This window comes from Lissotriton vulgaris, chromosome 5, assembly GCF_964263255.1.
Source record: "Lissotriton vulgaris chromosome 5, aLisVul1.2, whole genome shotgun sequence".
Taxonomy (NCBI): Eukaryota; Metazoa; Chordata; class Amphibia; order Caudata; family Salamandridae; genus Lissotriton; species Lissotriton vulgaris.
In genome coordinates this window covers 1,237,786,412-1,237,811,047 of record NC_141693.1, presented here as the reverse complement: position 1 = coordinate 1,237,811,047, position 24,636 = coordinate 1,237,786,412, and the positions used below count along the sequence as shown (strand labels likewise).

The following is a 24,636-nucleotide window of genomic DNA, read 5'->3' as shown; positions in this document are numbered from 1 at the left end:
TACATTTGCCATTGCTCGGACTGAATGTGTTTTTAATACGAGATAAAGGAGGTGCCTCACATGCTAATCACCTTTAACTCCTGCTTTGAAGTCCATTACATTAATCATCAATGTAAGCATCCAAGAGCACAATTTGAAAACAAGAGTAGGAGATCTAAATAGGAAGCATTCCAGTTGTTATTTATTTTGGAAACTGACTATGTAAATCTCACTGTTGGACAAATATTTTTCTTGTGGAGACAAAACCAAAAACGTGCAGTTTTACTAAGACATTTTTGCAAGAGCAAATCTATACGATTGCTGATGCAAAAATGTAATAAAAAAAGATTTCCTTGAATACATTCTTCTGTGTAACAGTCCCAACTTACTATTCCCATGAGTGTTCCCAGAATAACAAGAAAGTTGAAAATTTATTACACACATAGAAAGAAACCAGTCATCCCTACTCGCTGTCCTCGATAACTTTCCCGTTCACGGGATGGCGGTCAAATGTGCTCCAAGAAAGTGTCCCAGAGTTTCATGGATCCATCGCTCCCTGGCCCATATAACAGCTATCCCCGTTGTAGTCCACTTTACTACATTATTTCCTCAGTACAGATCCATATTAGATTTCTGTGTCAAAGTTATGCAGCATTTTGCGAGCACCAAGGCCAAACACTGAACGCGAGCAAATTGCCTTGTATTTTTGGTTATTGTCGAGCATTTAATAAACAATGAATGAGATTGAGGGGCAGAAGTCATGTTGTCACTTCAAATATGCACCTCACCACCGTTGACCAAAATTGGGATATCACTGAGCATGTCCATAATAAATACAAAAAGTCAGCAATACCATCCATGCACCTCTGACATGTGATCAGTGCCCAAGTACATTTCCCTATTCTCTGTGGAGTCAAATAAGTGTAGTGCACATTATTGAATTGGGTAAATCGGAATCATCGATTGCTCTACACTGATCTGATTGAACCCAGGCAGCAAACCCATACATTTCCTGGGATATCAGTCCCCAAACTGTGTTCCCACCACTCCTTGAGTGACTTTGTGCTTTTGGAAGTATCCTGCAAACAGCGCTCCATATAAGCATGTGACATGCTTAGTCTAACCATTGGTCAGCATTACCTCTGGCGGTGTCACATTTTCAGATAGATCTTGCTCTGCTCCCTTCTCCCCTAGATTAAGGTTTAAGTTATCAATTAGCGCAGTCGTGCTGCTTCATTCTTCTTTAACATCCAGATATGAATAGGTGTTAAATATGTTTGTACTTTTAGTTATTTTAATAGAAGTTGAATGTGTGACATCTCTTCTATAAGTGCTTGTAAATTCTTCACAGATGTTTTTCCCCCTCCCTTAAACTCTTCTCCATTCTGGCTCCTAGGTCCAAATGATCTTCAGCAAAGATTTGGTTGCAAAGTGAGACCAACAGACACTGAAGGATTCACTAGGTAGACAATATGTCTGAAAAACCCAGCCACAGATGAAACAAAGCTGAGCAAATGTACAGGATTGTTTTTTGAAGGGTTTTTATACGAGGCACAGTTTTAAACACAGTGTACTTTATGCTCCTTTGTACATTAGAAGTGATGCCCAATTAGTCACTTTCTACAAAACTTCCCAAACCTTTGCTTGGTTGGAATCAAGCAAAAGTAACTGTGTTCACAAAGTAGACTGTTTGGCGCCACAGGATGGCTGGGGTTAATCTGCTCTTGTTGACTATTTAGCTGTGCTGATTTCAAACGTCATATTCACCATCATTTTAGTTTTGTTTTAATTTTCTGTTGGTCAGACAACCTTCAGTCTTTGCTGTGATTGCTTGTATTCAAGAAGGGGGCAAACACCATGTTGCCATTTCCTACGAACGGTTTATGGTGCACTTTCCTTTGTACTTGGAAGATCCCATAATTTATGAAAAGATGCATGGGCACCCAATATATTTGCAATACATTTTTCAAGTATGGTGTACTGATCTAAAGAATGTATTCAAATATTTTTCTGTTTGGCCCTAGCAGATATCCTCAGAAAATAGTTGGTTCAACTTCGAGAGCAACAGTAAGATTATTTTGTTTTGTCTCAGTTACAGTGGCGGATTATGCCAATTCTGATCCTGCTGTGGGGAAGTCTGGTCGTGTTAGAAAAGCTGTGGCCAACGCAATTCAAAAAGAAGGTGAGTTGCTCCAGGACTTCGCCTGTCAGATAAATATAAAAAATATATTGTTCTAAAGTTGTATCCTTTAAGTAGTTTACACTTTGCCTTGATCAACATTCTGTGGGATTCTAAAAGGGTCTGGTCTGTAGGTGCACAGTGACCTGGAATGAAAATTGTAAAAAGCCAATCAAGTATCGAAACTGCAAGCTAAATTAAAATCTTCCACTGCTCTTGTTTCACACTTGTAAAAAGAGCCCATTCCTATATTTGAACAAGCATTGGCATATCCAATAGATCTTGCCTTTGGGACCTTCTAAGTGTTAAAATTAAATTTGCTAGGCGCAGCAGAAATAATTGCTTGTACTAAGATCAGTCTCTCCCCATCAGCTCGTGTTTGTCATGTGCACAACTGTTAATTGTTAAGTTGTGCAAAGTCCGATTGGGAAACTGTGTCTGTCTGTCATTAACTTGAATGTATCTGTGAAACACGCAACCCCTAAATGAGATTCTTACTGAAAAGTAAACGTGCAATGCAGGCGTTTATTTTTTTAATTAATAAAATATTAACCATGACGTGCACGTTTGAGGAGGCACCTCACTAGTTTCACTAATTAGCAGCTTTGCCAGACACACTGAAGGGTAGATGAGTTGGATGTGCTGATAGAAGTTAGCAGCAGTAAACGAACTCCGGGCTTATAATGACTGGTATAAGCCTGGAGCTCCAACATTCCAATGTTTCTTTGTTCACAGCTCTGGCTGTGAACAAAGGCTTCAGGGACCCTGAGGGGATTCCAATCCCCTAACGCTCCCATAAGGCTTTGTTTATTTTGTTAGAACATTCTGCCCTCTAGTGGAAGAATGTTCTAATAGCCTTATAGCCCTTCGTAGCTGGGCTGTACCGGCTATTAAAGTCCCTCTCCCTTGTTAAAGGCCCTCGCCTTCGGCTCTGCGCCTTTACCGCTGGAGAGGGCCTTTAATAGCTGGTATAGCCCTCTACGGCGGGCTATAAGGCTATAATGAGCTTCTCTTAGCAGCTGCCTAGAAAACCTATGATTGTTTACAATATATCTGAACCATTTCCCAACTAAATGAATTAGCTGTCCCAATTTATAATGCAGCAATGGAGTCTGCCATCAAACGCCCATGACTGTGGTGAAGCCGGCCTGATGTGCACACTAGGTGAAAAAACAATAAGTGGACTTGTATTGAAACATGTACTAGGACTTCTATTTGTCCACAGATCAGCTCTGAACATCAGCTCTGTCAAAACTCCAAACACAATCCATTTACAAGCAAGTAGATGGTTGAAGCGTGATCCTGGTTTACCTCAAATGCTGCAGGGTAGCAGAAGCACGCCAACTCCAGTGTGTCCTCCTTCCCTTGTGCGTTTGCGGAGGAAGTCATCCTTCTGGGCTGTAAGTGAAAACTGCCGCTCTGACAGGAGGGGAAGGATAGAGAGAACAGATTCAGAGTAAACGGAAGGGCTGCGTATGAAGTTTGGTACCTTTCGTAAACTTTGTAGAAAGAAGAGATACGAACATTTAATTTGGTAGGCACGGGGAACGCGCTAATTAAAACCAGATGGTGACATGACCCCGAACAGAAGGCGCCCCTGATCGTAGCCATAGGCGGATACATTTCCTGGGAAAGGTGGGACATGCACCCGCCTTTGCCCAATTGCGTGCTGTCTTTTTACAAAGACGTACACAAAGCCCAATAAATCGTAAATCATACGTTCTTATATAGCGCCTTTCACCGTAAGGTCTCAAAGCGTTTGCTTTGGGAACCCGTCCTGGCCTTTCCCTGCGAGATTACCCCTACTGGGCACCCCCAAGGTGAAGACCAGGCATCCCATCGCGGTTGGGCCGTAGTGGAGATTAAGCAAGCTATTGCCCAGAGTTGCATTGTGAACCCACGATTCAAGTAGGCACCGATGCGAGAATTATCGAATCCGTGGACATTTTGAGCTCAAGGCCCTGCCATGTCAGGGATTGAACCCTGGTCCCGGGTCTGACCTCTGCATCAGGGACTGCCTCCTCTAACCGGTGAGCCACACTTCTCCACAATAGAAAAAAATGCTAAAATAAACACATGCACGAGCTTGTGAAAAATCCAGAGTGATTCCAAGAGGTTGTTTTCCTAGAGCAGCACATGCACGCTGTGCTTGGCTTGACCTAAAAATATGGAGCCAACAGACCATCTTCAGTGATGAAAGAAAGTGTTTCCTTATTGGATAATTTCTTTCTCTGCTGTAATTGAGGCATTAGTGGAATATTATACAACAACTTGAATTTTCCCTTTCAGAAGGTCCACCTGTGAAAGTGGTGTCTTGGCCCTCCTTCTTAAGCAGTCAAAGGTGAGGAGTGGCACACAGGTACCAGAATACCAAGACCAGGGAAGCTGGGTGCATAGGTGCGAAGTGATGTTCGAAACCGCCGGAGACCGCATTGGAAGACTTCAGTAAAGATGCCGCTGGCGAAGACTGTGCAGGAGTCCGGTGAAATCCAAGGGTAGATTCTTGAAGAGAAGAACCTGCAAGCCGAGGGGACAGAATCTTTGCCACTCGGAGGTGACTAGGAGGCATGGAAGAGCATGACTAAAGATGCAGGAGTGATGACGGTGAGCTTTGTCCCTGCAGCTGTGATGTGACGCTGAGGGAGACCAGGACCTATCCTCGAGCTGTCCAACGTAGAAAGTAGAGAACCAGGAAGTCGGTGTCCGGCGGGAGCACCAACAAGCCTTGGCAACAGCAACAGATGTGGAAAACGATGAAGGAGCAATGTTGAGACCAGCAAGACCTAAGAGACCCACAAAGTGCAGGACAGTCAGTAGCCCTGAGCTAGCAGGCAAGCCCACTGAAGCAAGAGTAGACAATTAAAAGGACCCACAGGCCGAAGGCACAAGAGTCGCAAGATGACCTTGAGCAGCTCACCAAAGAAGAAGGCCCACGGTGCAGAAGATGCGGTAAGGACGAAGATATTGTCAGAAATAAATGCTGGAGCCAGGGGCTTCTTGTGTCCCAAAGATCTCTGAAATGCAGAGCCAACAAGCCTTGGCAATGTCAAGTTGACGCAGTGCACAGGGGTTCGGTCATAGCGGTTCCGAGGAGGAATACTGGCTTAAAATTACAGCAAGGACAGGTCAGGCCTCCAGGGAGTTGCAGAACCACAACCTGTTTTCCTGAGCCTTTCGAAGTTCGTGGGACGTCGGGAGCAGAAGACCGGTCATCTTCGAGGTGGTGCCTGCAGATGTAGGGGAGTGACTCCTTCACTCCAAGGAAGGTTACTTCCAGTATCCTTGATGCCCACAGTTCTGTTGAAGATCCTGGATGAAACACAGATGACGAAGATGAAGTGACAGTGCACACGTTTGGTCATCAATATAGAAAAAATACTTTAAAATGTTATGCCTCAATGCTTATATGTACCATGCTTGAATGCCTTCATAAATCTACCTTAATAATATGTATAAATACATTTGTTATCAAAGAATGGTAGTTTATGTAATTGTAGTCTCAATAATTTCATCCTCGCTACATTTCTGGTACATACATTCTAGTGGTATTTAACAATTTCTGGCTCAGATACAGAGTTTATCTTGAATATAGACCAAAGTTATTTTAACCATACATAAAAAGAAAAACGAAGGTGACCCTGTGGAACCCTAAGAAATAAATAAATATAAATATAAAGTGCAAAATGTGTTCAGAGCATAGCACCAAAGCTGTACTCATCAAATGTGCTGATTTATAAAAAGCTGAGAAGTTCTGCAACACCGGATAGATTACATCATACCCATCCTAGCCAAAATATAGTACAATCTGAACCATGGTCTTATTTAATGTAACTATTATGGCATGGGATATGTGCAAAAGACAGCATGTGCAAAATACAATTGAATTCATACGTTTTTAAGCGAATGAAGGTTTCATAAGAAGTAGAATTATGACAAGTGGTTCCCACAATTATAAATATATTTCTCTTAAATATGTAAATGCCTCATTAATAAATACATATAACATTTTCTTATAAATATTATCCATTTATCCTAAAAACCTTATAAAAACCTAAATAATAAAAACAAGTATTATCAAAATTACTCATTCCTCATTTCATAGTTATTAAAGTGCAAATAGGGTGTACAGTGCAAACGTTTCTTTCCAATATGGAACACATTCATTATTTTAAACGTATTCATCATATGTAAGTGACATTCATATCTTCAATAGGAATCCATGCATCGCAGGGAAATATCTAGACTTCTTTAGTTGCCAGTTGAGGATGGAAAGGGACTACTACTCAAGATATGTGTATAAATCCTCACTCATATTGAGCCTGTGTGGTTGCTTGGTATCGAGCTGCAAAATGTAATGTTTTTCCAAACGTCTTAGTTTCCCTTCCCTGTCCCCTCCTCTCCTTTATATAGGAACAGTATCAATGACATAATACTTCAAATGTTTTGAGTTCCTATCATGGTGTTATATACATTTAGCTGCATGGTATTGAATCTTTTTTGGCAGATAATGAAGTGTTATAAAAGACAAGGGAATCCCAAATACAATTGGTCAGGGACCTTGGGTAATCAATTATTTCTAAAGACCATGGTCACTAGACAAGGGTTAATGTAAGTAAACAATAAATATAGACCCAGTCAGTACTATTTTTTTTTAAATATGCAGTTGCTTAAATATATGCAAAATAAAGCAAGAAACAATTAAAGTGGGACACAATCCTGTATCCAACTTAGTGGGAAGTACGTACAACATGAAAACAGAAAAGGCTCAGGCAGAGTAAATTGTTTGTATGGGGCACATTTCGATATGACAAACAAATTATAGTGGAGACACCATTACATAAAATGAGTATTAAATAAAGTAGTGTATATGGCGCACAACAAGTTGGCGGTATTTCGATCCTTACAAAAGATATAGGATCATCATCAGGACATTATCAATGGTATGCCTGTGTACCTTTTGCCTTTAATAACTAGAACAGAACCATAGGAGGGAAGTAAGGGATGAAAAAAAGACACTAGACAAACTTAGCTTGTGTAGAAAACAGTTTTAAAACAACTTAGGTGCTGGTACTGCCAGTCTTTATGTCAAACCGGTGTGAAGGGATCACTCGTGATTAAAACCGTACCAGAGAAGTGAACTGGACGCATAAACATTGTTAACCAAGGCTCTGCAGGACCAAGAGTCCTGTTAGTGAGTACGAAAATTAAGCAATTACGAGCAACTAATGCTAGAAGAACACGTGTGGTGACGAAACACGTGAAACGGTACAGAACCCGGAGAGTGGTGTTAAATCTGCGAAACTAGCAGAAAGCTAGTAGGCTGCTGGTGTCAAAAGGCAATTTGCTGATAACAAGAAAAAGGCTGGTTTTGGTGCTCAAATAATTGAATGTCATCATTGATGAGCACTGAAGTGTTGATAGGGCACCATTCTCAACAAGCATTGGCATAGCCAATAGGTCCCTCCTTTGGGACCTTATAAGTGTTTAGTCAGAGATATTGTCTTTAAGCTGTGCTGTACAGAAGTTTGCAGCATGCTGAAAAGTTATAATAAAGAAGTGTCAGAAGAATTGTTGTTACCTTATATATGACCAAGAAAGCCTTACGTACAACTGAGCGACCATATTAAAAAAGCATTAACAATAAATAATGTCTTGAGGTTTTTTTTGTCCTGTCAATGCTGGCACCTTCTATCTGCCTGTCCCAATGGTTGCTTGTTATGGGTTTTTGTTTTGTTATTGGGGGGCATAAATAACAGGAGGGTGAGCGAGTCAGTCAGTCAGTGAGAGAGTCAGTTAGTGAGAGAGTTCAACAGTGATTGAGTCAGTCAGTGAGAGTCAGTGAGTCAGTCAGCGAGAGTCAGTTAGTGAGAGTGAGAGTCAGTGAGAGTCAGTCAGTGAGGGAGAGATTGAGAGTCAGTCAGTGTGAGAGAGTCAGTGAGAGTCATTCAGTCAGTCAGTGAGAGTCAGTCGGTGAGTGAGAGTCAGTCAGAGAGTGAGTCAGTCAGTGAGTGGGAAAGAGTCAGTCAGTCAGTGAGAGAGTCAGTGAGAGGGAGATTGAGAGTCAGTCAGTGAGAGACAGTGAAAGAGTTAGTCATTGAGAGAGAGAGAGTCCGAGAATCAGTTGGTGAGAGAAAGAGAGAGAGTCAGTTAGTCAGTCTGTGAGGGAGTGAGAGAGTCAGTCAGTGAGACAGTCGGTCGGTCAGTCAGTGAGAGAGTCAGTCAGTGAGAAAGTCAGTCAGTGAGAGAGTGAGAGTCAGTGAGAGAGAGTGAGAGAGTCAGTCAGTGAGAGGGAGATTGAGAGAGTCACAGTCAGTGAGAGAGTGAGAGTCAGTTCGTGAGAGAGAGAGAGATAGAGAGAGTCAGAGAGTTAGTTAGTCAGAGACTCAGTGAGAGAGACAGTTAGTCAGTTAGTGAGATAGTCAGCGAGAGAATCAGTCAGTGAGAGTGGGAGTGAGAATCGGTCAGTCAGTGAGACAGTCAGTAAGTGAGAAAGTCAGTGAGAGAGTGAGAATCAATGAGAGAGATTGAGTCAGTCAGTGAAAAAGAGTGAGAGAGCCAGTCGGTGAGAGAGTCGGTGAGTGAGAGTCATTGAGAGAGCAATTTGAGGGAGCGAGTCAGTAAAGAGAGAGGGTCAGAGTCAGTCAGTGAGAGAGAGAGTCAGAGAGGCAGTCAGTGAGAGGGTCATACAGTCAGTCCGTGAGAGAGAGAGGGAGAGCGAGTCAGTCAGTCAGTCACTGAGAGAGAGTCAGTCAGAGAGTGAGACAGTCAATGAGAGAGAAATTGAGTCAGTGAGAGATTGAGAGAGTCAGTCAGTCAATGAGCGAGAGTCAGTCAGAGAGTGAGACAGTCAATGAGAGAGAAATTGAGTCAGTGAGAGAGATTGAGAGAGTCAGTCAGGGAGAGAGATTGAGAGTCAGTCAGGGAGAGAGATTGAGAGTCAGTCAGGGAGAGAGATTGAGAGTCAGTCAGGGAGAGAGATTGAGAGTCAGTCAGGGAGAGAGATTGAGAGTCAGTCAGGGAGAGAGATTGAGTCAGTCAGGGAGAGAGAGATTGAGTCAGTCAGGGAGAGAGATTGAGAGAGTCAGTCAGTGAGCGAGATTGAGAGAGTCAGTCAGTGAGAGAGATTGAGAGAGTCAGTCAGTGAGAGAGATTGAGAGAGTCAGTCAGTGAGAGAGATTGAGAGAGTCAGTCAGTGAGAGAGATTGAGAGAGTCAGTCAGTGAGAGAGATTGAGAGAGTCAGTCAGTGAGAGAGATTGAGTCAGTCAGAGAGATTGAGTCAGTCAGTCAGTGAGAGAGATTGAGAGAGTTAGTCAGTGAGAGAGTGACTCTCACTGACTTACTGACTCTCTCAATCTCTCTCATTGACTCTGTCAGTCAGTGAGAGAGATTGAGTCAGTCAGTGAGAGAGTCAGTCAGTCAGTGAGACTGAGAGAGTCAGTCAGTGAGAGAGATTGAGAGTCAGTCAGTGAGAGTCATTCAGTGAGTCAGTCTGTCAGTGAGAGAGTCAGTCAGTCAGTGAGCCAGAGTCAGTGAGAGTCTGTCTGTCTGTCAGTCAGTGAGAGAGAGAGTGAAAGTCAGTCAGTGATAGAGATTGAGAGTCAGTCAATGAGAGAATCAGTCAGTGAGATAGATTGAGAGAGTCAGTCAGTGAGATAGATTGAGAGAGTCAGTCAGTGAGATAGATTGAGAGAGTCAGTCAGTGATAGAGATTGAGAGAGTCAGTCAGTGATAGAGATTGAGAGAGTCAGTCAGTGAGAGAGATTGAGAAAGTCAGTCAGTGAGAGAGATTGAGAGAGTCAGTCAGTGAGAGAGATTGAGAGAGTCAGTCAGTGAGAGAGATTGAGAGAGTCAGTCAGTGAGAGAGATTGAGAGAATCAGTCGGTGAGAGAGATTGAGCGAGTCAGTCAGTGAGAGATTGAGAGAGTCAGTCAGTGAGAGAGATTGAGAGAGTCAGTCAGTGAGAGAGATTGAGAGAGTCAGTCAGTGAGAGAGATTGAGAGAATCAGTCAGTGAGAGAGATTGAGAGAGTCGGTCAGTGAGAGAGATTGAGAGAGTCAGTCAGTGAGAGTCATTCAGTGAGTCAGTCAGTCTGTCAGTGAGAGAGTCAGTCAGTCAGTGAGCCAGAGTCAGTCAGTCAGTGAGAGAGTCAGTCAGTCAGTGAGCCAGAGTCAGTGAGAGAGTCAGTCAGTCAGTGAGAGAGTCAGTAAGTGAGAAAGTCAGTGAGAGAGTGAGAATCAATGAGAGAGATTGAGTCAGTCAGTGAAAAAGAGTGAGAGAGCCAGTCGGTGAGAGAGTCGGTGAGTGAGAGTCATTGAGAGAGCAATTTGAGGGAGCGAGTCAGTAAAGAGAGAGGGTCAGAGTCAGTCAGTGAGAGAGAGAGTCAGAGAGGCAGTCAGTGAGAGGGTCATACAGTCAGTCCGTGAGAGAGAGAGGGAGAGCGAGTCAGTCAGTCAGTCACTGAGAGAGAGTCAGTCAGAGAGTGAGACAGTCAATGAGAGAGAAATTGAGTCAGTGAGAGATTGAGAGAGTCAGTCAGTCAATGAGCGAGAGTCAGTCAGAGAGTGAGACAGTCAATGAGAGAGAAATTGAGTCAGTGAGAGAGATTGAGAGAGTCAGTCAGGGAGAGAGATTGAGAGTCAGTCAGGGAGAGAGATTGAGAGTCAGTCAGGGAGAGAGATTGAGAGTCAGTCAGGGAGAGAGATTGAGAGTCAGTCAGGGAGAGAGATTGAGAGTCAGTCAGGGAGAGAGATTGAGTCAGTCAGGGAGAGAGAGATTGAGTCAGTCAGGGAGAGAGATTGAGAGAGTCAGTCAGTGAGCGAGATTGAGAGAGTCAGTCAGTGAGAGAGATTGAGAGAGTCAGTCAGTGAGAGAGATTGAGAGAGTCAGTCAGTGAGAGAGATTGAGAGAGTCAGTCAGTGAGAGAGATTGAGAGAGTCAGTCAGTGAGAGAGATTGAGAGAGTCAGTCAGTGAGAGAGATTGAGTCAGTCAGAGAGATTGAGTCAGTCAGTCAGTGAGAGAGATTGAGAGAGTTAGTCAGTGAGAGAGTGACTCTCACTGACTTACTGACTCTCTCAATCTCTCTCATTGACTCTGTCAGTCAGTGAGAGAGATTGAGTCAGTCAGTGAGAGAGTCAGTCAGTCAGTGAGACTGAGAGAGTCAGTCAGTGAGAGAGATTGAGAGTCAGTCAGTGAGAGTCATTCAGTGAGTCAGTCTGTCAGTGAGAGAGTCAGTCAGTCAGTGAGCCAGAGTCAGTGAGAGTCTGTCTGTCTGTCAGTCAGTGAGAGAGAGAGTGAAAGTCAGTCAGTGATAGAGATTGAGAGTCAGTCAATGAGAGAATCAGTCAGTGAGATAGATTGAGAGAGTCAGTCAGTGAGATAGATTGAGAGAGTCAGTCAGTGAGATAGATTGAGAGAGTCAGTCAGTGATAGAGATTGAGAGAGTCAGTCAGTGATAGAGATTGAGAGAGTCAGTCAGTGAGAGAGATTGAGAAAGTCAGTCAGTGAGAGAGATTGAGAGAGTCAGTCAGTGAGAGAGATTGAGAGAGTCAGTCAGTGAGAGAGATTGAGAGAGTCAGTCAGTGAGAGAGATTGAGAGAATCAGTCGGTGAGAGAGATTGAGCGAGTCAGTCAGTGAGAGATTGAGAGAGTCAGTCAGTGAGAGAGATTGAGAGAGTCAGTCAGTGAGAGAGATTGAGAGAGTCAGTCAGTGAGAGAGATTGAGAGAATCAGTCAGTGAGAGAGATTGAGAGAGTCGGTCAGTGAGAGAGATTGAGAGAGTCAGTCAGTGAGAGTCATTCAGTGAGTCAGTCAGTCTGTCAGTGAGAGAGTCAGTCAGTCAGTGAGCCAGAGTCAGTCAGTCAGTGAGAGAGTCAGTCAGTCAGTGAGCCAGAGTCAGTGAGAGAGTCAGTCAGTCAGTGAGAGAGTCAGTCAGTCAGTGAGCCAGAGTCAGTGAGAGAGTCTGTCTGTCAGTCAGTGAGAGAGAGAGAGAGAGTGAAAGTCAGTCAGTGAGAGAGATTGGGAGAGTGAGTCAGTTAGTCAGTGAGAGAGTGCGATAATTATTAAGGTGGTGAATATTATTAGTTCTAGTTGAACTAGTATTAATATTACTTTTCCTGCTGATGATTTAAAGACTAACAAATAGTGTAATGAAGGGCAATAATGTCAATGGCAAAGTTGCTAGGAATAATAATTATTAATAATATTATGATACTTAAAAATAAAAAAGAAGACAAAAGGGTGCCTCAAATGCATATAAACCTTTGCAAAAACATAATAAGGGTTAAAATAACACATGCGTTTGCAATATATGCACAAGGACAAAAATAATGGGAACATAAAGCAAGCGCTGCCGCAAAGTGAAAGCGACTGCTCTGGGTTTTATTAGTAACATTAGCCACAACAACAAGGGAGGAATGCAGCTGCCACAATGCGGGCCGCTGCATGCTCCCGACACCAAACGCCATGGGAGTGACCTTTACACAAAGAGGTGGGACATGCACCCACCTTTGCCATTTACGTGCTTTCATTATTGAAAGCCACATTCAAAGGCCAATAGAATGTGTGGGAGTTACCAGAGCCACACGGAGAACTTTCGGGGAAGTTTGGAGTGCTCACAAGAAGCCTCCCATAGACAGGGCATGCGCGCTGCGCTAGGCTCGACCTAAAAACTGTGTACTACCTGAACACATTGAGGCATGAGATTGTGCCCACTTCTGAAGGAGTCGTAAGGTATTTTGGTTGGGTGTAGCCATCATGGATTGTAGCATCATGGCTGTGCGCCTTCAGATAGTACAGAAGAAACAAGTAGAGATTGTTCTCCCAAATCTTTCAAAGCTAAGAGTGGTCCATATGCAACAGCCTTCATTAACATGGTTTCTTCTAATGTGGAAATCTAAGGATAGACCATTTTGCCAAAGTTGGGAACTGAACAACAACATTGCACCAAGGTACATAAACTCTAGTCCAGGCGGAATGAGTTTTAAGTAGCTGGTTGGAACTGTTTCTGTACACCTTTCAACCAATCTCTTTTCTGTCACAGATGAGTGAAGTCCAGACTAGATGGGACTGGAGTGATCTTCATTGCAATGGAATGACCTCATCAGAGGTGGATCTCATACTTGCTTCATTTGTCAGAGCAGCCACTTAAGAGCTTGCCATGCACACTGGTCTTCCTTTGCAGAGTGTAAGGCTGGATCACGCACCACAACTTAAAACTGTCATCAAAATAATTCATTTTGACATGTTTTCATTAAACTATTGGACGTATAATGAAGTGCAATAATTATGTACAAGTTTCTCGATTAAAAAGTCATGCAGCCTACTGTAATCAGTAAACGGAGCTCCTTTGTTTTTAGCTTCTAATTTATTAAATAAAAGCTTTGAATATTTGGTGCAACGTGTTGCTCTAAAAAGTACCTTCCTTTGGCAAAAGCGTATTTTCTGTGAAATCTCCAAGAATATCTTAAATTTAGTAATGGCAAGTGACAGTTGGGGGGCAAGCTAATTTGCAATTCAAGGTTGCCAAGTGCAAGTTGGATGCAATCTCTAAACCACACGATGTTAAAATAATAATAATAATTATAAAACCCCTTTTTCTGTTTAAACCTTCTTCTGCATAAATGCTGACTCTCTATCTCTAGTCACGTGTGGGGTTAGAGGGTTGGGGCCATACTAGTTATGAATTTTTACAAGTTGCTGAAAAGAATTTGGTATTGAGGCTTTTTCCTGAAATCAACACCTGCATGGTAGAATTAATTACATGGAATTAGTTCTCATGTAGTAGAGTTTTTTAAAACTGTTGCAACATGTTCTATATTGGTTATGTTTATGTTTAAGTCACCATGTAGGACCTTTGCAGAAATATCTAGAGATTTGTTCGCTGGCACAATATTTCACCAGGAAGGGGAGTTCCTATTGAAACTGGCTTCTGTGACGTGTGTGAATATGATATATAGTAGTAGTAGTAGTTGAAAATGAATGTCAGTAGTTAAACTACTCCTTCAAGCGTGATCTGCTGTCTTTATTGTCATAGTTTTCATTAAAGTCCCCGATTTATAAATGTCTTTGATCTAGTGAAATCACTTTGCGGTTTGGAAGCATCTCTCGTTCCCGTGGAGGAAGAACTGTCATCCACTATTGTGAATGGAGAGTGCGAAAGTGACAATGACATGGCAGAAATGCCAAATAAGTTATTAGCAGCTGAGAAAAAGAAGAGGAGCAATAGAAACAAAGGTATGTTTGCTCTGAAGCACAAAGTAAATGTGTGTCCGTAGATCTCTATACTGCTGAAAATCTTATCTTGGTGTCAGAAGGGCTGGTGAGGAGTTGGGCCATCCATTCATTTAAATGGGTAGAGCATTCTTTATTGCGGGTTCTTTTTTTACTCTGTGTTAAATCTGGGTTTGTAACTTTTATGATTCAATGGTGCTGCTAATGAAGTACATAGAGATTAAGGTTTGCAGTTCTCAGAACAAGCACAATCCCTGCCTACCTCTGTCTCCACAATATCTCTTAAATGTAGATCTCCCGAATCACATGATTGAAACTTAAAGGAATAATGTTAAACCAATGCCTTCCTGTTTGGTGGTTTTGGAGATTTCCTCATTGTAAACTTGTACTTGCCTTACCAAACAATGAGTCGAATAGAAATGTCAGTTTGGCTCCTAGTGCATTTGCTCAATATATTTTGCTCAAGCTCATTTTTCGTAGCTCTTAAACAGCTGCAAGGTCACAAATAATGATTGTTTAAAAAAATTAGAAAATGATTATAAAGTGCATGCTTCTCTGTGCTGCTGCTTCTGCCAGCCTGTCTGTACAGCACTGCAGTGGGATATAATACATTTTTTAATAGCATCTTCCTGCCGTTGTTTCCTCAAGCTGCCAACTAAGACCTAAAGTAACAACCAATATAGAAAACAACAGAAGTACTATAAAGCCAGTAGAACAGTTTACCCATTGATGGTAGAATATTGTGAGGAACAGGGAGAAGCTGTGAGAGAATTTAGATTAGGTCCTCTGTTCTAATATTCCAATCATTATATGGCTGCAGCCTTGCCAGTGTTCTCTCATGAACCTCCTACATCTAGTGTTAAAACTGAACATTTTTGTCTGAAGCTACTGGCAATGGTGCCTGTTAATTCCTGCAATCGAGCCCAGGTTGCAGACTAGCGCCCATAAAGCAAATTATCAACAGATGTTAGTGTTAAGAGCTTTATTGAAAATAGTGGAATGGCAAGGAACTGTAAACACCGGTAAAGGCCCTCTGCCATCAACATTTCAATACTTAGATTCTTAGTCTTTGTCTCTCCTTTGGCTATATCTTGTTGCTTGGGGCGGGGGGAGGGGGGGGGGGGGGGGGAGACAGTAAGATACCAGATGTGGTCTTGGAGAAAGTGGATGCCCCTCCTCCCCTGTGGCTCACACTGTCACTGGTATGTAGAAAGGAAACCGGAAGCATCCACTGCCCTTCATACTCCTTCTGCCTTGCCAGATCTTCCTTGTGAAGAAAGGGTGGGAGCAAGAAGGGCTGATGATGATTATTTCTCTTCCTGTGGCTCCTCAGATTGGCATGTGTGGCCATGGCAGTAACTGTCATGCTTGAACAACAGAAACAGAGAGGGAATGGAGGGAGGAGTCAGTGAGACCCTTTTTTGGGAAATAGCAGAGTAAGGCTTTTTCATAGGGCAGACCGGCAACTGGGCCACTTCCGGAAAACACAATGACGTTCCGATGCTTAACGCCTTCATGCTGCTCATAACAAGATCTGCAGGAGACCCCTTCCGACTTGAGAAGATATAGATTCTGCTCCCTGAAGGCAGCTGGTTCCTTCTAGATGTTATAAATGCCTGGAACATGCTAGACTTCTCCTCCTGGACAGTCTCTACTCCTTGTGAGCTAGTCACTCTTTCCTGCTCTCTGCAGGCAGACTTCTAGGTGCTAGACAGGCCCTCAGTTTCTCCAGTAAGTTAGACTTCAGGGGATGTCCATAACATCTGGGTTCTCTTTTAGAGATACAATGCCTAAGGTCTACTGCGCAGAGATACTCCTTCGGGAGTCGATTCTAGCGCATTACAAACCCACAATTAATTAATCACACAATAGTTCTTCGAGTCCTCTACGAATAACCCCCTTCTTTGGGCAGGAAAACCTGAATCTAGAACAAAATGGAGTAGTTTGGTCCTGCTGATTTATTCATTTTTGGACTTGGGATAAGGATCCACTGCTTTAGGTTTCAGAACTGGTTTCTGGTAGTTTGTTAGTTCAATGGTCAGAGGGTCACACTAAAGCAGACGTTTCCTCAAGCGTGGTCAGCAGAACTGACTTGTACAGTGATGCACACAAATGTCTTGTAACTAATAATTCACAGAACTCTGGGTGCTGCCACCAAAAGGTCTTTAGGCTGGGCGTCGGTATAGTTGCGTTCGGGTTTCTTTCTGACTCTCGGCCCCGATCTCTTGCTGCCCTTCCACGTGCTTTCGGCGCGGACGGGCCTACACTACACTCTTGCTATGGAGCGGACTCCGTTTAAGAAGTGCCCGGTGTGTAACTCTAAATACTCACACCTCGATGTGCACCCTGTGTGCAATACCTGCTTGTCACCGGATCACCGCGAAGACACCTGCATGGCGTGTTCGAAGTTCCGGAGCAAGAAGACTTTGAAGATTCGTCGAGCCCATAGGCTCCAGGCTAAGTTATCGGCTACGGCGCCCCCACCAGATGACATTTTTCAAGAATCTGTCGAGGAAGAAGAAGACGTGCAAGGTTCGGACTCTAATCCCGCATCCGAGGGGGAGACCTACGACGCGGGTGAGGAGAACTTTGACGAAGTCACCGACGAGGTAGGGGACGACGATCAGGCTTTTGCCACGATGGGAGATAGCTCGGAAGAGGAGCATCCCCAACCAGACTCAGGGGTTAGTCCCCTTCATACGGCCCAGGTCGAGGGATCGCCTTCGGGCCTTACCCAAGATCTAACTATGAGTCCTACGTCCCCGCCTTCGGGCCCGGTCACGGACATTTGTGAACCATCACTTACGTCAAAGAAAACGAAAGTGAAGCCGACTGGTCCCGCACCCTCGGATGCGACGCCGAAAGCGAAAGTTGAGCTGGTCAAGAAGGTTCTGGAGGCGTCAACTTCCAAGAAAGTCAAAATGGCCGACTCTAAGAGCCACGCCAAAATGGCCGACCCGAAGCCCTCGGGGTCGGTGCCGAAGGCGAAATCGTCCGACGCGGCTGCGTCGGTTCCGAAAGGGGTCGCGGACCCGAAAAAGGCTCCAAGGAAGCGTCAGGGCGACGACGCTCATAGCCATGGGGCGTCGGCTCCGAAGAAGGTGGCTGCCGGCGATCAGGCTCTCGACGACGGGGGGTCGCTCGGACCGGTCAAGCCCTCTCCGGCCTTGACAATGAAGGTAGCGGAATCCCTGCAGCGGATCCGAAAGGACAGTGTGGTTCCCGCTCAGGACGCTGTGACGCCTAAGCTCCCGCCTAAGCCTGCGAAGGGGCAAACGCCTATCCGTTTCACCCTACCACCCAAGTCGGCGCCGAAGGCCTTCGCGTCGAAACAGGGCGGACCCTCGAAGGAGGTATTGACGCCGAAAGCTACCTTGGTGGCGTCGAAGCTTCGGCTCCAGCCGCTTGCTGAAGAGGAACGTCGTGAGGTAATCATCGACGCCAACACCGGAAAACTGTCTCTCCTCAAGAGGAAGATCACGACGGAGCCGGCGTTGGAGCATTTCAAGATCCCTCTCAAAAACAAAAGGGACTCTGCAGACTCTTCGACTCTGGTGGAACCTGTGTCCCCACAAGCCCTGGGACACTCGCCGACGCATTCCCCCGCAGGCGATGCGGACGAAGACGATGCCGAGTACACCTATCCGGCGTACTCGGATCCGGAGGAGGAGCGTGAACCTTGGTCCGCCGGAGGCGACACGGAGGACCCGCAATCGGGTCAGGACACGCAACTCTTTGCGGCCAAGACGTCCCCGACGGAGGACTCGGCAGCCTTTAATGCTCTGATCGAGCGAGCTGCGGCTAACCACGACGTCGAGCTGCACTCGGACCCCGTGGATGTGGACTTCTTATTCGACACCTTCTCTGTAGCTGAAAAGACAGTCAAGACGCTGCCGATGCTCAAAGGTGTGCTTAAACATGCAACGGAGGTGTTCAAGGAGCCCACACGGGCGCGTGTGGTCAACCCTCGCATCGACAGGAAATATAAGGCAGCGCCCACGGATCCTACATATATCAGGGGACACTTGCCATTGGACTCCTTGGTTGTTTCCAACGCTAGGAAGAGGGCGAACTCTCAAACTACTGGTGACGCTCCTCCCCCAGACAAAGAGTCCAAGATCTTCGAGGCCTCTGGCAAGCGGATTGCTGCACAGGCAGCTAATATCTGGAGAATCTCTAACACCCAAGCCCTGCTTGCACGTTATGATAGGGCCCATTATGACACCTTAGAAGCCATACTGCAACACTTGCCTGACCAATACAAAGAGGCAGGAGAGATGCTAATTCAGGAAGGAAAACTCATTACAAATGCATCCATCAAATGTGCCCTGGATGTGGCTGAAACAGCCTCCAGGGCTATCAATACCAGTGTGTTGCTTAGACGCCATGCCTGGCTTCGAATTTCAGGGTTCAAACCCGACATCCAAACTACAATACTGAATCAAACAGTGAATCCTGACCACCTGTTTGGACCTGAGGTGGATGCCACCCTGGAGAAAATGAAAAAAGATACGGAAACTGCCAAATCAATGGGGGCTTTACAAAGTCAGCAGTTTCGGAGTGGTTCCTTTCGCCGCTCAAACTCCAGAGGCACCTCAAGGGGGCAGGCAGCCCAATCCACACAGTATTACAAAAGTAACACCCAGACCCCGTACAACAACAAGGGTAGAGGTGGTTACAGAGGCAATAATGTCAAGGGCAGGGGACGTGGAAACAATAGCTCCAGGTACACCACCACCAACAAGCAGTGACGTCTTGTCACTGCCCCCCGACCATACAACACCGGTTGGGGGGAGACTCCAGCAGTTCCTGGTGGCGTGGAAGACCATCACCACGGACAGGTGGGTGAGGTCCCTTATCCAGTACGGGTACTGTCTAGAGCTTACTTCCATTCCCCCGGACATACCCCCAAGAAGCCGTCCTATGTCAGGCGAGCATTTGACCTTGTTGCAGCAGGAAGTTCTAGTCATGCTGCAAAAAGGGGCAATAGAGCTCGTTCCATTGGGAGAGCGGGGAACAGGGGTTTACTCCCTGTATTTCCTGATTCCCAAGAAGGACGGATCCCTCAGGCCTATCCTGGACCTCAGGCCCCTAAACTGGTACATACTCTCGGAGCACTTCCATATGCTCACGTTGCAGCAAGTGCTTCCCCTGCTTCAGCAGGGGGATTTTCTGGCTACGCTGGATCTGAAAGATGCCTATTTTCATATCCCCCTACATCCTTCCCACAGAAAGTATCTCAGATTCACGATCTTAGACCAGCATTACCAGTTCAAGGTCCTGCCGTTCGGGGTCACCACGGCACCAAGGGTATTTACGAAGTGCCTAGCGACTGTGGCGGCGCATCTCCGTCGCCAAAACGTCCACGTCTTTCCTTACCTGGACGGCTGGCTCATTCAGGCAAGGACGGAACGACAGTGCGTAGACCATGTGTCACGCACCATTCATCTCCTGCACAATCTGGGTTTCTCTCTGAACTACCCCAAGTCCCATCTCCAGCCCGCCCACGTGCGACAGTATCTGGGCGCGACAATCAACACTCTGGCAGCCACTGCGCAGCCAAATTCAGTGAGAATCGCCAGTATCCAGGCGCTGATCCAACGATTCAGACCCCAGCACTCGCTTCCAGCGAAGGTGTTCATGCAGTTGATAGGCATGATGGCCTCCTGCATCTCCATTGTCCCGCACGCGAGACTACATATGCGTCCGCTTCAGGAGTGCCTAGCACGTCAGTGGACTCAGGCTCATGGGCAACTGACAGACCTAGTGTTGGTGAGCGGTCGGGCATACAACTCTCTGCATTGGTGGAATCCACAAAACCTTTGCAAAGGCCGACCATTCCAAGAGCCTGTCCCACAGATTGTCCTGACGACGGACGCTTCTCTCCAGGGTTGGGGAGCGCATGTACTCCACTACACGGTGCAGGGACTATGGACACTACAGCAAAGGAAGATGCACATCAATTTGTTGGAACTGATGGCAATCTTCATGGCCTTAAAGGCGTTCAAAGTACATCTGTGCAACAAGGTCGTGTTGATCCGGACGGACAACATGACGGCCATGTACTACATCCAGAAGCAGGGAGGCACACACTCTCCACAGCTGTCTCATCTGGCTCAGAGCATGTGGAAGTGGGCCATTCAGAGGAACATCTTCCTCATGGCAGAGCATCTCCCGGGCAAGGACAATCAAATGGCGGATCTGCTCAGCAGGCACAGCCATCAGATGCACGAGTGGGAGATACATCCATCAGTACTCCAACCGTACTTCCAAAGGTGGGGTCATCCAGAGATAGACCTATTTGCCACAAAGGAGAACGCAAAATGCCAAAGCTTCGCCGCCAGGTTCCCACACCCGCAATCACAGGGCAATGCGATGTGGATGAACTGGTCAGGCAGATTTGCGTACGCTTTTCCCCCAGCACCTCTGATACCGCTGGTGGCACGCAAGCTCAGGCAGCACTCGATGACGCTCATCCTGGTTGCTCCAACGTGGGCTCGCCAACCATGGTACACCACGTTTCTGGAACTCTCCGTGGTACCGCATCAGAGGCTTCATCTCACTCCCAGCCTTCTGACGCAGAGCCATGGCGACATTCAGCACCCAGATCCGCAACAGCTCAACCTGGCGATCTGGCTCCTGAAGTCCTAGAGTTTGGCTACCTCAATCTACCTCCCGATTGCATGGACATCATTCGGGAGGCAAGGAAGCCCACTACTAGAGCTTGTTATGCGGCTAAATGGAAGAGGTTTGTCATCTACTGTGCTAACCACAATATTGACCCGCTAGATGCTTCCATTCAGAATATCATCTGTTACCTTTTCCACCTGTATCAATGCAATCTAGCGTACTCTTCCATCCGTATTCACCTGTCTGCTATGGCAGCATACCTCCAGAATAGGCAGCACCTGTCACTCTTTAAGGTCCCTGCTATCAAGGCCTTTCTGGAAGGACTCAAGAGGGTCATTCCACCAAGGACCCCACCAGCTCCAGAATGGAACCTCAATGTGGTTCTTACAAGGCTGATGGGTCCTCCCTTTGAGCCACTGCACTCTTGTGAGCTTCAGTTTCTGACTTGGAAGGTTGCGTTCTTAGTAGCGATTACGTCGCTTAGGAGGGTTAGCGAGCTGCAGGCGCTCACCATCCAAGAACCTTTCTTCCAGGTACATGCTAACAGGGTGGTGCTCCGCACTAACCCTAAATTCCTACCCAAGGTGGTATCACAATTCCACATTAACCAGACGATCGAATTGCCGGTGTTTTTCCAAAACCCAGAGACGCTGGCGGAGCGCATGCTCCACACCCTTGATGTTAAGAGGGCCTTGATGTATTACGTAGACAGGACGAAAGATTTCCGCAAAACCAAACAACTTTTTGTTGCTTTTGCTACTCACCACAAGGGAAACGCAATCTCCAAAGCGGGGATTGCTAGGTGGATAGTAAAGTGCATTCAGATCTGTTACGCTAAAGCTAAGCGCACTCTCACTATCCCACCAAGGGCCCACTCCACCAGGAAGTTGGGGGCCTCTATGGCTTTCCTAGGTAACATTCCCTTAGAAGATATCTGTAGAGCAGCCACATGGTCTACCACACATACTTTCACTAAACACTACTGTGTAGACGTACATTCCAAACAGCAGGCAGCTGTTGGTCAGGCTGTTCTAAAAACGCTTTTTCAGACTGCTGCAGCTGGCACGGGCGGCCGCCGTTAATGGAGGGACTGCTATGTATTCTATGCACAGATATGAATTCAGCAGCCCACATGCCTCGAACTGCAAATGCTACTTACCAGTATGCATCTGTTCTTGGCATGTAGGGCTGCTGACATTCATATCGCCCACCCTCCTCCCCGGCGCCTGTAGCAGCTGCAGAATTCATTCATATACATACATATGCTCATAGCATGGTCATCACTCACATTCTTCACTCCATCTCTGCCAATGGCTAAAAACAATCTGGGGATGGAGGCGATGCCCATGGGCACTGTAGTCCAGGGGAGGAGCCACCTATCTCGTGATACTTCGAAGACTCTTCCAGGACAACAATGTGCAATCATCCGGACCCAACACTAGGTGGCGATCTATGCACAGATATGAATGTCAGCAGCCCTACATGCCAAGAACAGATGCATACTGGTAAGTAGCATTTGCATTACCATGGACTGGCCTAGGCTTCTGCACACATGCTAAATTAGTGTGATTGTAGGACAAACAAAGTTAGTTTCAAGTCATCATTCCCAGGTTCAAAAGAGAAAGAAGTGGAGGAAGAATGTTCTCAACAAATGCGGCAAGGCTCTGGAACTCCCTTCCACTTTCCATCCGCTCGGAACCTAACATCTTGCCCTTCTGGAAAAAAAAAAATTAAAAACCTTCTTTTTCAACAGATAACCTCGACCCGCCTCACCCTCCTGTATTTCGGCTAGAGCGCTAGGACGCCTGCGGGTAACTATCGGTCTATATAACAATCTATTCCATTCCATTCCATTCCAGGATACCAGTTTTACATGCAGTCGAGTGCTCGGGCTGGGGGACATGCTTGTTTAATAAGAATACTCACAAAAAGTACATCTGCTTATGTGGACCTGAGGAAAGGAGAACATTAGGGGTCATAGGGAGAGTGCTCCTTTAAGGACAAGAACCTCACTCACCCGAGGGTGACATGCTTCATCATAGGGTTCCCTCCTCACACTAAGACCGCAAGTTACCTGGTGTGGGCTGCAACTCTCCCACAGAGAGGTGCAGAAGTTCTTTCTATGAGATGAGCAGAGTAAAGGTTCCCAGAAAGGGGCAGAGTGCAAGGAGAAAAGTGTAGTAAATAAAGTGATCTACTGGTGGGCTAAGTCTATACTTTATTCTGGCGCCCCCAGTGGATAGTTGAAACATGAGAGGACAGGGGATTTGGAAAAAAAACCTCTATGTGTTCAAATGCATTCATCAGGACCAACATTGTTTAGTCACTCTGCAGAAAAGAATTCGAAAGAACCAGCCTCACAGACGTAAGCCAGATTGTTTCGGGTGCGGCCCACCATGAGACTCTGGGTCTACAAGAACAAGGTGTTCATTAGGAGAGTAGGGTCTGCTTTCCTATGGTCACCCCAGATTTTTGCTTTTGCTTCACTGGTTTTCGACATAATGTGGCTGTGGGCCTGCTAATCAGACCCACAGCCTGCTGTTCTCTCTCTAAATTCACATCCATGTACTTTAGGTACATACGCAATTGGTCATTGGTTCACTTTATCAGTCCCTGTACAGTGCACTATAAATGCCCAGGGCATAGGTGTATCCAAGGCCTACCAGGGGCTGCAGCATATAGTTTGCCACCCCTGGCTGGCTATCCAAACTGACACAACTGGCTGATCACTCAGCTGGGGCAAGGTCGTGTAATCACCCCTTGCTTAGATATAGTATACCTATATCTACACCTATTTCTGGACATATGTATACCTATAAGTCACTCCTGTGGCAGGCCTTAACAATCCTGGAGGCAGAGTGCTTGGTTTTATGCGAGATGGTGCTCTAGCATGAGCTGAGCCTGTCTGCAGCTGTCAGGACCAATTCCCTTAGCTGTTCCAGGATATTGCCAAACCATATTTATTTAAGAGTTTTATATAGCGCTGGCTAGACCCGGAGGTATCAGAGCGCTTTACATGAGGTTCCACAAAAATTACAATTACAAGATTACATCAGGTCCAAATTACATCAGTTGCTAGACAAACAATTGCAAGAGCATAGAAGACGAGATAATTGAAGTGTAGAGGGGAAGTAGTGGGGGGTAAGGGAGGTGAGAAAGTGAACATAGGGGAAGAGACAAACAGTAGAGACGAAAGGAAGTCTGTCTAAAGACCAACTGGGTAGGTGATGACCATGGAGGTTATCCACAGCCCATCTCCCCTATAGCTAAACCAGGTAGCTCCATTGGACATCAGACAGAATAGGTCAGTCTCACTACATTGAGAGAGGAGAGAAGGAGAGAAATAGAAAGAGGGAGAAAGCGAGCGGAGACGACAAGTGAGATGAAAGGAGGTCTGTCAAAAAACCGACTGGGTAGGTGACGTCCAGGGAGTGAATCCCCGGCCTGTCTCCCCTATAGCTAAACCAGGCAGCACCATCGGGCGTCGGACAAAATAGCTAGATCTCAAATGACGAGGAAAAAAATTCAGATAGAACGGGGGGACTAAAGGGACAGGACAGGTGAGGGCAAAGGTCAGAAGCAGGAAAGTGGAGAAGAGTAGAGTGGGAGGAGTAGAGT

The 24,636-nt window shown here is 45.8% G+C and overlaps 1 protein-coding gene across 2 annotated transcripts in view; it reads left to right on the top strand.

The window, feature by feature from the left end:
* TMEM183A (transmembrane protein 183A) overlaps nt 1-24,636 on the top strand; it is a 150,001-nt gene that overhangs the window by 52,668 nt on the left and 72,697 nt on the right. Inside the window, exons 2-3 of one of the 2 annotated variants that reach the window (XM_086923082.1) lie at nt 2,072-2,161; nt 14,233-14,391. In XM_086923082.1, the coding sequence (XP_086779208.1) occupies nt 2,072-2,161; nt 14,233-14,391 (249 nt within the window). The remainder of the gene's footprint in view (nt 1-2,071; nt 2,162-14,232; nt 14,392-24,636) is intronic. The other variant, XM_086923083.1, reaches the window with a different exon arrangement.